At 43.3% G+C, this 18127-nt stretch overlaps 1 protein-coding gene across 1 annotated transcript; it reads left to right on the forward strand.

The window, feature by feature from the left end:
* The first annotated feature begins 4712 nt into the window (after positions 1-4712).
* On the forward strand, positions 4713-15830 carry Dr (muscle segmentation homeobox protein Drop). The gene is made up of 2 exons (XM_018000740.2): positions 4713-6406; positions 14546-15830. The coding sequence occupies exons 1-2, from the start codon at positions 5131-5133 to the stop codon at positions 14881-14883; spliced, it is 1614 nt and encodes a 537-aa protein (XP_017856229.1). The 5' UTR covers positions 4713-5130; the 3' UTR covers positions 14884-15830.
* The last annotated feature ends 2297 nt before the right edge of the window (positions 15831-18127 follow it).

Consider the following 18127-nt stretch of genomic DNA (forward strand, 5'->3'; position numbering starts at 1 on the left):
GCCAAATCAGAAGTTTATTTATTTGTTTGTTGTTTGGCAAACATTTACGCCATCAGCAAAACGACACCCGAGAGCTCGTTAAATGCGCAGTCATGCGGATGTAATTCAATAAACGAGCGCGCCATCATCAGAGTCCCAGTGGCACTCCCTCTCCCTCTCCCTCTCCCTCTGCCGTTGCCGTTGCCATTGCTGCCATCCCTGTCCTCGTCCTGGCCCAACCGTTTAGCTGGCTATATACGACTCGTCTACTCGTACACGAGAGCCAGCCGCAATTGCCACAACAGCCGCTGTGACTAAATGACTGACTGACAACCGCAGTGCGTTTGTATGTATAGACATGTATATAAATCTGGCTGTATATGTGTGCTTGTGTGTGTGTATGGGTGTGTGTGCTGTGGGGGTTGGTTTATTTACTTGGCAGGGTAAACCGCCCCATGGCAATGCATGCAGCTACCTCATCGACCCCTCGCCTTGGCTCAATAACGTTTATTGACTAAAATTTCGCACCAGCATCGACTGCCAGCCCCCGCACGCAAAATCTCAACTGTCAACACATCAAATGCGAAAGAGGGGAAGGGGGAGGGGGAGGCGATGTCAAGCGATGCGGGGGTGTTAACGTTTTTAGCATGTTTAAGCGATTTAACGCATCGCAGGGATAATGAAATTTTGATTATGTGCCGCTTGGCTGCCTCTGTTAGCCAAAAACGAAGCGTATTTATCGCTGTCAGTGTCGAGTGTCAGCTCCATCAGGTACTTCACCTTACCCAGCTACTAATTAGCGTGGTTAGTTAAGGCTGTCATATGTACATAGTGGATGATAAGTTAATAATAATGTATATAGTAATCATATCATACAGGTTAGTTCTCTAGTAAATGGAAAATAATTAAAATTGATAATAATTACGAATTATTTTATTTCAATTCTAAGTCACAGATCAATTATCTTAAATCGTATTCGCCCAATCAACACTAAAATTGATTGATTGTCATATAAAACATAAAAATATAAATAAGTAGATGGATGATGTAGTTTTAGTATAATAATCAATTAACAAATTCAACGAAAATTCCCTGATTAAATATTTAAGTTTATTTTTTTTATATTTATTTTTTTTTAAATATATGTAGTATATTCACATAATATTATGCAATATTATATCGTTTCGGCATTTAACTTGATTGAATGTAAAATAATAAATATAAATATATATTATAAAATTAAAGTGTTTAAAATTTTCATTGAAGTTAAATTTGTTTATTCTCTTTTATTTAACTAATTATTTAATAAATATATATATATATATTACTACTGTTTAAATATTTACAATTTTTATTTAATATTTTTATTTAATATTAAAAAATTTTAAAAATTTTTCATAATCGTCTTAAACAAGAAAATACAATAAAAATTGAAACAATTTCAATTTGATGTGAATTTCAAATTGCAGAACTTTCGTATAATGCCCAGCGAAGGCAAATGTTAATCAGGCAATTACGCAATTTAATTATGAATTAATTGCGCCATTAAAATAACAATCTTTATTGACGACGCGTCGACGCTGCTGCTGCTGCTGCTGCTGTTGCGGCGGCTGCGGCTATTTGAAAAGCTAACTGCCCACATAAATGTGCAACACCCACACACACACGCACGCACGCACACACACGCGCACAGCAAATTGCAATTGGATCTCCGCCTGCTGCTTCTCCGCCCCTCAGCCGCTGAGCCTTTGGCTAAGTGGGCGCGCGGCTAACAAAATCAAACACAAATAGCAGCCAACCAAACAAGCTACAAAACTGAAGGAAAAAATTATAAAAATTATGAAAAACTATCAAAACATTTACATGCGGCGGCATCGCGCGGCCAACGCTACGGCCATTTATCAACTGACCAAGTTGTTGTTGTTGTTGTTGTGTTTGGTGCTGTATCTGGCCGACTGGCAGTCGTTCTGCGCTGCCGGTCTCTTTTCATCTTTGGCCGGCAAAGAAAAAGCTTTGAGTGCGTTGAATGCGATTGGAGGCGTCGCGTCGAGGCAAAGGCGCGCGGGGGTGTCGAGGGGCAGGCCGGTCCGGTGTAGCGTAGAGCGTAGAGCTCGGTCGACCCATAAGTAGTATATGATTATGATGTTTATTGAAATATTAATTTGCGCCTTGCTTTGGCTGCGGGTCTCATTTGCGTATTTCAAAGAGCGCTATGAATAATGATGAAGATTATAAAAACTCTTGACGCGTTTCGTCTGAGAAATTAATATTTGTAATTGGCTATAATTGTTCGTGCCAATGGCCAACTACACAGAGAGACGATTGCACGAACCGCCTTATTAATGATGCCTCGCACTTGCCTCTTGTTATTTCAATAGTTTTAATTGAAAAGAAAGCGCTCTTCTTGCCTCTTAATGAAGCGCCTAACGGACAAAGGAAAAATGTCTTAATCAGCCAGCAGAGGGTGCTGGGAAATCTTTCGCCCACGGAATGCGCTCGGCAATTGGATAGAGCTCAAAATTTAGATAAGTATTGAAATGTTTAAATATTCATTCCAAGATTCTTGTGAAACATCAAAATGCCAGGAATTATACTATAGTGTAAGGTATTTCAGAATTATTTATGCAGCACGTGTCTGGCTATAGCAAATATCGAGAACTGTGACAAATTTTTGTGCTTTGAAATATATTTAGCTTCGTATTTTTTTTTTATTTTTTTTTTTTCTTTTACCCATATAATCAAATATTTGAAATTCTTTAATATATATATTTTGTAATATATATGTATATTAAATAATATAAAATATAATTATTTATAAAACAAAACATTATAATATTTAAAAAAAATAAACATACATTATTTTATTTTTTAATCATATAAAATTTTTATAAGTATATAATAGATATTTTTCTGTGTATAACGAATATCTGAATATCCCACAAACAGACTTTTATGCTCCATCGGCAATTAAGCATGAATATTGCGAATGAAAGGATTTTTCTGCTGAACTTGTTTATTAAGCTGCTCTAATTAAGTTTATTATGCGCCAACAGCGGCTTCATTAAATATACTTACGAGCCAACAAACTGCCAACTTTCGCCCGTCATTAAGCAGCCGAAAGCAACCCTACTGGATCCCAGTGAGAGAGCGTGGCAACAATGGCCGGGCAAAACTTGGGAGCCAACAATTTTCGCATAATAATCCTTAAAATGAGTTTAATTTGTAAAGTAAAATTATAACCAGAGACAGACAGGACCGGGACAGAGACAGAGACAGAGACAGAGAGAGAGAGAGACTGAGAAGGACACAAACTTAAAAGGGAGAGCAAGAGAGCTGGCGATGCGAATGGCAATAAGAGCGAGCAGGACAGGAAGAGGACTGCCTTTTGTGCCATTTATAAAGTATATACATACATATATATAATGAACCCCAAAGTTTGGCTTATCCTGGGCATCCCTTTGTTGTCGCTTATTTGAGTAGACGGCGGGTGGTGTTCGGGGGCGGAAGATTTGTTGTTTATTTCGGGATGCTGCATATTTCAGATTTACGTGTGATTGATTTGCCATGCTGGCTAGTCGATTTATGCGTAACGATAAGAATTTTATGGTTTATCTTTGAGGTGTGCGCCATAGGCATAAACTTTGCTTCGTTTTGTGCCGATTCGTCTCTTCGATTTCTTTTCGTTTTCTTTTCTGTGGGGCAGGATTCTTTTCGGCATAAAAAACATAATTTCCTGGTAGAGATTGCAGCTTTGTGATAAGATGCCGACGTCAATGAATTCGCTGTTCATCATAATGATGGGCTTATTGTTTATTATTTATGCGTTGGCCCTCTGCTGGTAATCGCTGAGCTATGGCAGCATTGCACATACGCCAAGTGCGCCCGCTTGGAGCACCAATTAAATTTTCCCTTTGCTCCAAAGACGGAAAAACTGGCAACGGCCGCGGCCACGGCTCCAAAACGTAAGCAGACAGCGCGACGACGCGGCCGCCAATTACGTTGACAGCAGAATTTAATAAGAAGCGGCAGAGCGGCAGGCAAATGAAGTCATGAATGTGGAGGCTGTGACGTGTCAGAGCGAGATGGCGCTTCACGGGGGTGGGAGGGAGAGGAGGGAGGGACGGAGAGAGAGAGCGAGAGCGAGAGCAACAGAAAAAAAAGTTAAAAAGTCGAAGCGAACGAGCGACGGCTGCGACGGTTGCGGCAGCAGCGGCTGCTTGTTATAAAATGCTAATACGCGCAGCAAAAACGCTTTGAAGATTGAATTATTCAATAATAATTAGGCGTGCGAGCGGGACAGCGCGTAAGGCAAGCAGCGACGAACAATGCTGCCGTCTCGCTTGCGCGTCCAACACAAAACTCACCACACTGGAATGAACAGCGGCAGAAAAGAAGGCGGCGCAAGAAATACAACAAAAGGCAAATAAGAACAACAAAAAATTGAATAGAGCGCTGTGAGAGAGAGCATAACCGAAACAGTCAGGCCAATAAAAATGGTGTCGCTGCATTCGGTTGGGCAGTGCGTGCAAGCGAGAGAGCAACAGGGCTGCGGCAGGCCGGTTTATCAGCCACCACCACCAGCAGCAGCAGCAGCACTAACACCACCACGACGGCAGCAACGAGCAGGTTTCCCATATGCGGCTGTGTGCATGCGTGTGCCTGTGTGTGTGTGTGTGTGTGTGTGTGTTTGTTGAAGCAGCAGTAGCAGCAGCAACAGCAGAGCTGTCGCTGCGCCGCCGTCTACGTTCAGTTGTAGAACAGACGTGATCTCAAGAGGACGTGTTTCTCTCGAGTCTCAGAGCCGCCGTGAATTAAACGCCACATACTACAGCAAATGAGCAAGCCGCGTGCGTGCGTGTGCATCTGTGCGTGTGTGTGTGCGTGTGTATTAGTGAGTGTTTGTGATGAACGAGCGAATTAATTAAAAGATAATCAAAACAAATTAACGACACATATATTTTCTACTGAGCGACCCGACAAGTGCCAATTTGAACTCGCGCGCACCTATCTCGCCAGTGCAATGTTTTAATCAAATCAACAACAACAACAATAAGAAGAAGAACAACATCAGCAACAATTACAATCGACACTCAATCGAATTTGAAAGAGATCGCCCAGTGAATCCAGTAGCAGTTGCGAATCGCTGGCTTTATGTTAAAGCTGTCCAACAACACGACAAACGTGAACGCATCGAGCGCAGCAACGACCAGGAACACGAACAGGAACAGGAGCATGACAGTGACTGGTCTACGCCAAACGATGACCAGCCCGACGGTGCCGCCAACCACAACGCTCAGCAGCTCCGGCAGCAGCAGCACCACCAGCCTGAGCAACACGCTGACCAACGCCGTCGCCGTTGCCGCCGCCGGCACTGGTGCACTGCATCCGCTGGCCAGTCCAACATCGCCGTCGGCCCTGCTGCTGGCCCATCAGCAGCATCTGCTGGCCCAGCACCAACAGCAGCAGCAGCAACAGCAGCAACAACAACAGCAGCAACAGCAGCAGCAGCAACAACAGGCACTGCAATTGGCTGCAGTGCATCCGGCGCCACATCATCTGCACAAGAGCAGCTCCAGGCTGAGCAACTTCAGTGTGGCCTCGCTGCTGGCGGACACCCGGCCTCGCACGCCCAACACCAGCGATGGACCAACGAATCTGTCCAGCTCAGCAGCCACATCGCCCATCTCTCAGAGCAGCGCTGCGGGCACGCCGCCGCCAGCAGCTCCACCAGCAGTGCCGCCCACGCATGCATTTCATCCCGCCGCTGTTGCGCACCACGCCCACTTGCTGCATGCCGCCCACGCGGCGGCGGCAGCGCACGCCCAGCAGCAACAGCATCAGCAGCAACAGCAGCAGCTGGCCATGGCGCAGCTGCGTCAGGCTCAGGCCGATGCACGCGCCAGCTCTCCGCCCGCCTCAGCCTCCGCCAGCTCCACGCCCAGCTCGACGCCCGTGGCACACGCGGGCGGCATCAGCTCCACACCTGCCAAGAACGAAAGACACTCGCCGCTGGGCGGCAGCAGCCATACGGACTCGGAGCTGGAGTACGACGAGGACATGCTGCACGAGCATGATGTGGAGCACGATGAGGAGGAGGACTCCATTGTGGACATTGAGGACATGAATGCCGACGACTCGCCGCGCTCCACGCCCGACGGCCTCGACAGCAGCAGCAAATCCCTCGAAGGCTCGCACGGCGGACCGCCCGGCTCAGGCGTTGGCTCCAGCCACATGCCCTCCACGATTCTCTCGCCCGCCGCCCTGGCGGCCAGCGGACATGTGCCCATACGGCCAACGCCGTTCAGCGCCCTGGCCGCCGCAGCCGTCGCTTGGGGCGGCATGGGCGGCGGAGTGCCATGGCCGGGCGCACGGCAAATGCCGCCCTTCGGGCCACCGGGTCTGTTTCCAGGACAAGGATTTGGTGGAGGTAAGTGTCAATTGAACGAGAAATAAATAGATAAATAAAAATATATATATTTTTAAATATAAAGTTAAGATCGGCTATAGAATACTTAGGGCTCTTCAAGGAAACACGGAGAATTCCTCAAACAGTGCTTTAGATAGGAAAAAATTAATATGATTGATATCTCTAATCTATAGACAAAAATTATTTAAATATAAAGTTGAGATAGTCAGAAGAGAAAAATTCCAGTTATATTAGGACTGTCTTTGGAAACGGAGAGAATTCATCGTTCTCGTTCTTTTGATATGAAAAAAGCAATATTGTTTTAAATATAAATTTAAGATTTTCGAATGAGAAAACTTTAAATTATATTTAAGGTTCTTCATGAAAGAGCAGATAATTCTTCAAGCAGTTCTTTAGATAAGAAAAATATTTTTTAGGTGCAGCACGCGTCTGACAGGTGCTAATTTATTGCACCTTGTTTTGCATTGTATCTTTAATCTATGGATATAATCGAGAGCTGTTGCTTAGCTCAATTAAACACTCGCTTTAGATATATTCATTTTCCCAGTTAATATTTGGTATTAATAGTTGTCAGCTGACTCCATTTTGTCTCTATCCGTCTCTCTCTCTCACTCTCTCTCTCTATGCGCACGTAGTTTAATTGAATTAAACCGACTCGCGCCTTAATTGGCAGCAACGACAATGGCTGCCAATGGGTGCCATCGATGCTGCGGGCGCTGCACTCGCCCCCCTCTCTCCCCTCTCGTCTGCTGTCTGGTAGTCAAAGTGCGTGGCAATTATTCTCTCGCTGTAAATGAAACAATGAAATGTTTTTGATTGCGCTGACCATTTACTCGTATCGTCCACAAAATTATTATTATCATATATTACTGTTGTTGTTGCTGCTGTTGTTGTGGCTGCTGTTGTTGTTGCTGCTGCTGCTGTTGTCGCGTCGGTTTTGATTTAACTCAATTGGCTCGTCTGCTTATTCATTGCATTGGCGTTGTCACTTTTGGTTTTTGTTTTATTCTAATTTTCTTTTTTGTGTATTATATATTTACACTGTGTGTGCGCGTGTGTGTGTGTGTTTTCCGGTGCATGTCAGCCCCCCAGGCACAAGTCGCACATATAGCCCAGATATTTTTTATGTATATAGTCAGATAGGGAACTGAACTGTCTGTCCCGACTAATTGAAGCGAGTCTGGCAAAGGCTGGGCCGATTTGTATCTGCATGCACAGTTCACACTTTTCTTGCATTTTCCGGCATCAGACAAAAAGTGGCCAGGCGCTGGCAGCACTTGCAACACTTGCAACGCCATTGGTCACACCTTGCTGCAGTCCAGCGCCAGCAGCCAGGACACAAAAACTCCGACGGCTGACAGACATGTGAACTTTACACGCTGGGGGCAAACAGAAAAAAAAAAGAAAGAAAAGAAAAACCCAACGCGAACTTTGCATTTCCGTTCCGCAATAACAATAACAGGCAGTAGTTTTTTGCCTCCTGCTGCATTGTTTTATAAACCTGTCAAGGGGGCAGACGCCCAGGAGAGGCGCCACATTCAGGTTTTCATATAGGGTTTTCTTTGCTCATTTCTTGTGTTTTTCGTTTGTTTTGGCGTAAGCTTCTGGGGCTCAGCACAAATTACTTCAATAACAATTACCATATGAATGCAGCTGCCTTAAAAAACCTCTAACAACGAGTATTTAAGGCTATGGAGTAAAAATTAGAAATCATTAGAATAAATTAACCAAGAAATTAAAGTTATTTCATGTGCTCGACAACTGTTTCCCAGCCAGTTATATAACAGGCGTAACACTTAAAGAATTCACACACACACACACACACACAGACTCTGAGAGCTGTAACAAAATGAAAAAAACAACTTTTCAAAATGAATTTCATAATGCTTGAAATAAAACTTTATATGCATAATAATATTTAAATGAACTCGAGTCTGATTGGAGCCGCTAAAAATTGATTTAAATTCAGTCATCAAATTTATTATGAAAATAAACTAAAATAATTTTATAAAATGTTTTTAATGCTGTAGAGACTTTTGTACAATTTAGCTGATTTGTTTATGATTATTCAATATTTATTTATTTAATTTTTTTTTTGTCAAGTTTTTCAAACATTTTATAAATATTTTGAATTAATAATTTATATTATACAAATTATTTGAAATATTTTCTCTGACTCTTGGACAGTTCTCTTAATTAATAATTATTTTATTGTAATTTTATAGTCTTTATATCTGATTAATTTCCTTCTTGAGTTTTTAGGCCTTATGTCAATCCGCTATCCACGCTCGATTCAAATTGTCTTTAAACTGACAGGCGACAACAGCAACAACAACAATAAGAATAATAATAACCAAAAAACAAATTTATTTCAAACATTTGCCGCTTATTTTGTCATTTGCTGTCAACTGTAGCACACACGCACACACACACACACACACACACATACACACTTCAGTCTTGTACAACTTTATTTCGTTTCATTTTGGCAGCTGTTTTTATTTTCCTGACTTCGACCCATCCTCAGCAGGTCTCATTAGCGCAGCAGGTTGTAGCCTTTGTTAGTTCTCTCTCTCTCTCTCTCTGTCTCTCTCTCTCTCTCTCCACTCCCTATATCTTATTGTCGACGATTCGTGTGACCTGTGCCGCTATCTGTCGCCGCATTATGTCAAGTGTTAGGTACTTAGTGCCTTAGGGCTATGCGTCTGTGTATCTGTGTATCTGCATCGGTATATGTGTATCTGTGTGTCGGCCCGGTCGAACGGTAGCCATCTCCGGCTACGTTATCAGCGGCGCTAGTTTCATGTTTGTTTCATGGCCCATTCAATTAACTGAAAATACCGCAGGCTGGCATCTTAAACGGGCTGCGATTAGGGAACACACAGGAGTACAAAGCCAACACAGGTGAAACTCGATTTCGATATTGAGTCCGAGTCCGAGTCCGAGTCCAAGTCTGAGTCTGAGGTTGTGTGGCCTCAGTCTCGGCCGACGCTCGTCATGGCCTTATGCTTTTGCTGGGCCTTCGCAATTGATTTACATTCGCAGGCAGTTAAAATGCCTGCGACGAAGCTCCATAATTTAACTAATTGCAAAGCGCAGGCACGTCACGTACCTTATGGCGCAGCCAGCTCGCCCAGGGGGTGGCGGACAGGTGGCCGGCAGGCGGCTAATGCAGCTGCAATTCTTGGCAGCCATTATAGAAATTAATTTTCAAGCTGAACAAACGAGCAACAACTTGGGAGTCATTGCATAAATACAAACAGCCGAGCCAGCGAATACACACAGTTGCTGTGTGTGTGCGTGTGTGAGAGAGAGCGCGATAGTGGCACAGCAACTGGCGAAGCTGGTAGGTGTGGCATGTCAGCTACGCCCACCTAAGCACGCAATTTTTATTTGCAGCCAGGCAGCAATTTAAACGTTGACAGACGGCGACAGCCGACGGCTGCTGGGCAAGTGGGGAGCTCGATGGAGGGAGGGGGGAGCAGAGGACGGTTACCTTTTTGCATGCGTTTTAACACCATTCGCCAGAGGCCGCAGCGAAGACGCCAAAAGCAAAAATAATATTTGCATTCAGCACGCCATCTAACGTGCATAAGCTGTACTAAATACACACACACACACACAGCATAGCTGCATGCAATACAAGTGTGCTCAAAGGGGGCAGGGGCTGGGGGCTGTGTTGAGGTGTGCTGGCGCAGACATTTTGATGTATGTTTTGGTAAATAAAATTTATTTGCATTAAATTACCAGGCAGACAACAGAAGCAACAGCAGTGGCTGGGAAGGGGCAGGGGCGAGGCGAAGGGGCGCTGAGTTGTTGCCAATGACTTGCATAGGTGCCACAAGGTGTTGCTACCGTTCCCTGTGTGTATGTGTGTGTGTGTGTGTGTGTGTACATTTAGACAACGGCAAACATTTGCTAAATGTTTGTAGACAATTGGTACTTTAACTAATTTGAGGCACTGTACGTCTATGTGTGTGTGTGCACGCTTTTCAGAATGTGCACGCGCGTGTATGTGTGGGTGTGTGTGTGTGTACAGCTGAGTAATTAAAAGAGAGCTCTAGCAGGTGGGCAGCAAGCAGCCCCAGCCCCAGCCTCAGTCTCAGCCTCAAACTGCGTGCCCAACCCACATGCAAGCTGCTCTCTCTCTCTCTCCCGCTCCCTGCCGCTCCTGCTGCCGCCTTGCGGGCAGCGGCCTCGTTATCGCCGCTTATCTTGCACAGAGGCAGCCATTGGTGATTAAAATATGCACTTCATTGCCACTGGGACAACACATTCCAATTGCCGGGCAACTGCGGAGCATGCGAGGCGACAAGATTTGTCCACTGATCGCGGCCAGTTGCTGCCGCCTGCCGCTGCCGCTTGCTGCTGCTGCTAACTTATCTGTGGCAGCCGGTTTTAACACGCTCTTTGCTAATTAATAGGCTCTATTGGGCCGGTTCTCATGCACGCCCCTCGCATGCGCTGCCATCAGGTTTACACATTAGAACAACGCACCGAAAACCCACTAAGAAGCGCAAGATCTCCTTCATTTAGATTCATTTATTCCCTTTGCGAGGCAATACATCTTTCTCAGCTCTATATACGTATATATACCACATATACATATACATATTTTTATATATTTGTATGTGTATATATCGCTTTATGTTTCATCATCTGTTGCCCAAATGAAATATCAAGCGTTTATCAGCATTTTAATTTTATTTTTTTTAATCACATTATTCTCCCCCACATGCAACTCATTTGGTACTTTGCGCCGCTCATTCGCCTACTTATTTGGTGCTAATTAAAATCCTTCATTATGAAATCAGCAGCCCCAATCAACAATCAGCAGCAGCGGCAACAGCTACGCCGGGATTGGCATGGGGTCCCCATAGCAGTGCTCGTTTGACCGTAAGCGTGTAATTGCATTAGCCAAACGTTCGTCTCGCTTTTGCTTCAATCGATTGCAAAATGCTTTTCACTACAAAAGCCCAGTTGTCCCACCTGCCCCACCTGCTCGCAGCTGCCGCTGCCACTGCCGCTGCTGCTGCTGCTGCTGCTGCTGCCTATTTGGCTATGCGAAAACGCTTTAATGAAGAATTAATTGCCAGCAATTTGCAGCGCAAATCAATCCACCGTTGTCACCGTTGTCGATTCGTCGTCGTCGTCGTATCGCTCCGACCCGATAGGCCTACGAATTGCCATAGAGGCCTCTATGGGCGATTGCCTATGCGATCGATACGCGTAAATTTCACAATTGCTGCTTGTTTGTGCTTGTTGTTGCTATTGTTGTAGTTGTTGCTCTTGCTGATCGAGTCTTATATGTCGTCGTCTACAATACACCGGAGAACTCAAATTAATTGAAAATCCATTACAAACATAGGCTAAATGTCACAATTGGCGTTTGTGGCATGTACTTGCTCTGGCTCTGTCTCTGGCTCTGGCAATGGCGACGTATTGCCCCAGCAACAGCAACAGCAACAGCCAGCAGCAGCAGCAGCAGCAACAACAATGGCAACAACAATGCCTATAAAAGCACAAACAAGTCTCGCACTCTGGTTTGGACGTGCGTGGCCGTCTTCGTCTCCAGCCTGCCTGCCCGTACCGTTCTCTCCTCGCTCCCCTCTCCCCTCTCCCCACTCCACTCTCCCCACTCACATCAGTCTGTATTGGATCTGTTGCAGGTTATTTGTGCAACAGGCGGCGGGCCAAGCGATTGGTTAAGTTGATCCATGCACAGAGCGGAGCAGTGGTGCGGTGGTGCGGTGGTGACAGACGCAGCCATTCCACTTGCTATAGTTTTTTGTGTGCTTTTGGCCTGCAATGGAAACCGAAACCCCATTCCAGCAATTTAGCGACAAATGAGCAATTAATTTTGAAATAAATGCAAAGCGCAAAACGGTTTTAGAAAAACGTGGAATTCAATCGAAATCGAGTGCGCATTTATACATACATATTTATGCGATGCAGCCTGGTGTTAATTGCCCATGGGGCCCGATAGACTGTGTCCAAATAATTATGGCCAAGTAAACGCACCACAGAACCAGATAATATACAGCCAAATGATGAGGCGAGGCATGTGACAAAGGCAGAGACAGAGCTGTAAAAGTTGACCGCATCGTTTATATGCTAATTTGCCCACTAATTTATGGCCATCACAACAAGAGCGACAACAATAAAAACAAAACAGAAATAATAATAATAAAAAATAAAATATACAAAATATACAAAAAATACAAAATCAGAAATGCAAGATTGAACGAAAAGAAACACGAAATATATACAATATATTTGTGTGTGTATTTATAGATGCATGCGCCCGCGTCTTCAAGTCTGTAACAAATTTCTCGCTGCTGCTGAGGCGCATCCTCAGAGCAACAGCAACAGCAACATCATCATGATTGTTATTGTAATGATTATCAATATCATTATCTGGGCTTTTCACATTTCGTTTCACCTTGTTAGGCCATACAAAACGCTTCTACCCGACTGCATTCAATGCACAGCACACAAACAAATTAAATAATATGCATATAAATATATTCGAGGCAGCCAGCGGTCAGCAGGGCGCAGTCGGCCGATAAGGCCCGCAATCTGTACGATCGAGCTTGCCGCATTAACATAACTCTGACATGTCACACTAATTACTTAATGAGCTGATCAGCCCCAGCCAGCCCAGATGCAGAGGCAGATGCAGATGCAGATGCAGATGCAGATGCCAATGTCCACTGTGGCATTATTAGTTTCATTGTGACAGAGCCAGAGGTGAACCGAAGCTAAACTCTGCGATCAAACGAGCTTGCTTGGCTTTTTTTTTATGGACAGGCAGCTTTGACATTTATTTGTTTATTGATAACATAACGTGACACAAAATGTGTGTGTGAACACAGACATCAAGTCTTGCTATGTGGCAGACATGTTGTCGGCTGGGAATCTGCCAGCAGCAACAACAGCAGCAGCAGCAGCAACATTTGCCATTTGTAGAGTTGCTCCATCTGTTAACAAATTTTTGTTTTGTTGTTTAACGCCTCATTTGGGCAAGCAGCCAGCCAACGGAGCATAAAATCAATTACAATGCGCCAAAAAAAATCAGTAGATGATGAAGAAGAAGAGAAAGAAGCTGAGAACAATTTTCGGTTTGTCACTCAACAATTCGAATTCGTGTAATTATGCATAAAATTAAAGCGTTGCATCTCATTTGGTTGCTCCTTTATTTTGATGCCTGCCCCGCACAACAAAATGCTCCATAAATTACGCGTGCCTGCGCCTGCCGGATGGGGGGCTGGGGGACTGAGGGATGGGGGCATATGGCATGGCTACACATAAAGTAGTTGATGCAGAGGCAGAGCTGACCCGGGATGCATCTTTAAAATGCCATTTGCATCTTTGTGGCTTGGCGCTGGCAGGCCCAATGGCAGGCTCATTACTTTCATTAACAACACTCCGAGTGGATGCCACAGGCGCACGATGCTCGGGGCAGCTGCTGCATTGCTGGATGCCCTGTAGGCCAGCCCCGCACAGAGCTCCAGCTCCATGCGATTGCTTTATAAGGCATGCACGTTTTTTCTCCTCTTTTTTTGCATTCGCTGTTTATTCTCTTCACTCTGCTGCTGTTGCCCAGCCGGTCTTTGTTTGCCAAAACAAAATGCCCAAATTAAAATTGTTTTGCAGCCAAGAGAGAGAATCGAACTGGGGACATTGCATTTCCCGTCGACTGCAGCGACTGCAGCGGCTGCTGCTGTTGCTGCTGCTTTGTCTGACAAATAGTTTAGACAGCAAATTTATTGGCCACTTAAAGGAGTAATTACCGTTTGCTGTAGACGTTGCCGTTGTCGGCTTGTTGTTGCTGCCGCTTTTAGCCATGACAAGGCCAAGGACAGCCGCAGCAGCAGCAGACGGACAGCGCCTGCTGACAGCAGCTCATTCAGCGCTTCAATTGTATGCAAATCCTGCGGATTCTGTTTTTTGCTTTTAATTGGACCCGCCAACTGACGTCAACACTTGCCTCACTCCATCTCCCCTTCTCTCACTCACTCTCCCCCTTTCTCACTCCTAGCTAAGCAATTACAACTAGATTTACCTATGTTGACATCCGACTAATCAACGCTCTCTCGCTTCTCTCTCTCTCTCTCTCTCTCTCTCTCTCTCTTTTAGATGCCAATGAGCCGCCTCGTATCAAATGCAATCTGCGCAAACACAAACCCAACCGCAAGCCGCGCACCCCCTTCACCACACAGCAGCTGCTCTCGCTGGAGAAGAAGTTCCGGGAGAAGCAGTACCTGAGCATAGCGGAGCGCGCCGAGTTCTCGTCGTCGCTGCGGCTCACCGAGACGCAGGTGAAGATCTGGTTTCAGAATCGACGCGCCAAGGCCAAGCGGCTGCAGGAAGCGGAAATCGAGAAGATCAAAATGGCGGCCCTGGGACGCGGCGCTCCAGGCGCCCAATGGGCCATGGCCGGCTACTTCCATCCGAGCCTGATGCACCTGGGATAAGTGGCGGCCAAGTTGGTGTGCGCTAATAGATAGCTGGCGCACCAGCCCCCATCGCTCGACCAGCCGGATTGACAACCAAATAACTGAGCCACGCCCAGCCGCCAGCCGCCAGCCGCCAGCCACCAGCCACCAGCACGCCCATCGACGTGCGACGTGCGACGTGCGACGAGCTCGCTTCGAAAACCCCCAAAATTTTGCTGTGATGTTAGCGCATTTTATTTACGATACTTCCAAATGTTTTTTGTAAAATGCACTCTGTAAATACTGTAAGCATAGAGAATGAACGACGACAAGAGCTCCCACACCGAGCTCTGTATATATACTATAGAAAGAAAGCAGAAGCCGCAATGTTTCCTAATTGTACATAGAGATCTAGCGAGTAACCCAATCACGAATTCTTAAGAGCCAATTTGCGTTTTGAAGTATTTGCTGTTTGTTAAATGTCAACTGTAAAAAACAAAACAGAAAAACAAAAAACAAAAAAAAAAAACACAATTTCGAAAAAAAATATAAAAATAAAAATAAACAAAAAAAAGAGAGAGATAATAATTTATTTGTAAAACTCAAGTCAATAAATAAATATAAAAATAGAAACAAAGTCGACGCAAACTAAGCCGTAAATGATATTTGATTGTATTGTACTTTGCATTATACTAAGACTAGTTAAAAGAAAGCATGTATTTAAAAAATACTTTTAAGGAACCTAACTAAACAGCTCTAACTATACCGTTAACTATACATTAAACCTAATATAATACGCAGCCCTATATACATAGCTCATACATTCATACGAAATGATACCATTTAGTGTTAATCCTACGTAGTTGTTTACACTTAAATCATTACAAAACAAAATCCCCACATTGAAAAAAAAAAAAATCCAAAAAGGAAAAAAAAAATCACAAAAAAATCAATGGACAAATATATAATTATACAAAAAAATTTAAGGTGAATTTGTTTTTAATTAATGTCGAGAATTTAGCACAATTTGCCAGAATTTATTCATTTATAGGAAACAATTTTATGTGAATTTGTTTTTAATTAATCTCAAGAGTTCAACAGAATTTCCCTGAATTTATTTATTTTTTTCTAAATCGGACAAAAATATAATTAAAAAAATGAATGCAAATTTGTTTTTAATTAATGTCAAGAGGTAAGCACAATTTTCCAGAATTTATTTTATGTTTAAATCGAACTTGAAATTATTTTGTTTTTTTTTTTGTTTTACAATTTAGCTGAGCTAAAAAAGTCTTATTCGAAATTTCTTGCTGTTGGTAATGAATGAAACTGACTTGACTTGCATTTAGCTGAATCAGATTACTGTAATATATGTACTATATATAGATCATCTATAATTATTCGATCACTGAATTGACAGAAGAAGAAGATTAGAAATGATGATAGGATAATATTGAATAGAGTTTATTGAATTTGTACTAAAAACCTGTTAAGAGCAGTTTTGGCTGAGATATGCATTGCAGTGCTTAAATACGTGAGTCATTTGGTCGAGCTCTAGCTTGACAGCCTTGATCGGTGATTGACGCTGATTAACTAGGAGCTGATGTGACTTGCAGCCTTAATTAAATGCCAACTTGTCGCTCCTCTTTAGCTTTTACATATGTAGAAAGCTTAAAAGTCTAACGAAAGTCAAACATTTTCTATAATTTTAGAGGTAGATTATATATGTACACATGTATATATATTTACAGCAGTCGAACAGCACTTGCTCTAAGTAAAAGAGGAAAGAAAATTGAAATCTAAAAGAAAATATTCGTTAAATGAAAATGACTGAAAATGTTTCATTCAAGTCTAGAAAATCAATTACGACATCAGGTGCTATAACCGTTAGCGCTTGGAGCAGATTCTGCTTAGGCAATAGAGCATTATATAATACAGTCTAAAATCTTGTTGCTAGCTGCTTATACATTTATATATAATTATATATACGGGTGTGTATACATGAAAAACAAAAAAAAAATCTATAAAATTCCTGGTTGTTTATTTTGTTTGATGCTGTTTAAGTGCGAGCAATCAATCGGTCGAATTTCACAATCGCCTAGCTAAGTGCGAAATGCAAAAGCGCCAGCGCGTGCTTATCGCCGATCAATTAATATTTAATTAATCGGTCGAGGGCCCGAGAGGGAGGCGCTGCGATCGGCGCACACGGCGTATGCGTACTCTTGTTTACTCCCAATACAGCGCGAGTCAAGCACACATGTGCATATATATATATATGTATATTATATATAAGTATTTATTTATAGAGGTTAAGCACAGCAGAACAATCATCATTACGATCATTATTGGCAGATGCAGCAGCAAGTGAATTCAATTGAAAGATTATTAAATTGTAATTTTGTTGTACTCTATGCTATTTGTCGAGTGTCAGACGAGTTCAATAACAGACTCTCAGCGGCGGGCCGCATGCTAGAGCTTTATTTATTTATTTATTTTTTATTTCTTGTTGACAATGTGCGAACGGCGTTGCTATTGCTGTTGTTGCTGCTGCTTGTGCTGCTGCTGCTGTTATCGCTCTGAATTAAACCCCAATTAATTTAATTACAAATGGAAATAACGCGCCGTTGGCAGCCGCATCGTCCAAGTCGAAATATGTCAAAACTTGTGAGATTTTTGATTTATATTATTTTGCCATTTGTTAACAGATGCACACACACACACACTCACACACACACGTGTATACTATATGTGTAGTCGCATGTGCTCAATAAATAAATTAAAATATTATTTGCCAGTTTGGCGCTGATAAGCGAAATGCGTTCGCATTTTCATTTTATTCAGACTGTCATTAATTACGAATTATAACAAAGTGGCCATTTCCGACATTATTATACCTTGGCATCTGCTTATTTATTATTGGAGAGTGATCGCTGCCTGGGAGATAGACTAACGTCAGTTATGCAAAATTTGTTTTTTTCAATTAAATTACTTGAGTGGAAGTACAAATAGTTATTGACATTTTATTAGCTGCAAATCAAATACATTATTAAATTGTAGTCACATTAATTATACTGCGGTTTTGATAAATGCATTGTCATGCGTATGCAAATTTCGTACGGCAGCCGAGTATTCTTATCTCGAATGTCAAATCGATTGTCTCTGCAATTAATTACTCGTATATAATTACAACGTGGCCCACGCTGACGCCAACGTCGACGCAGACGCCAACGCCAACGCCAATGCTGATGCCGATGCCGATGTCGCTTCAGACGACGATGGCGTGGCA

The sequence above is a fragment of the Drosophila arizonae genome, chromosome 2 (genome assembly GCF_054131065.1).
Source record: "Drosophila arizonae isolate 15081-1271.41 chromosome 2, UAZ_ARI_1.0, whole genome shotgun sequence".
NCBI lineage: Eukaryota > Metazoa > Arthropoda > Insecta > Diptera > Drosophilidae > Drosophila > Drosophila arizonae.

Coding starts and splice junctions, on each gene's coding strand:
- Dr (XM_018000740.2), top strand. CDS start 5,131: ATGTTAAAGCTGTCCAACAACACGACAAACGTGAACGCATCGAGCGCA. Junction 6,407..14,545: donor AGGACAAGGATTTGGTGGAG/GTAAGTGTCAAT, acceptor TCTCTCTTTTAG/ATGCCAATGAGCCGCCTCGT.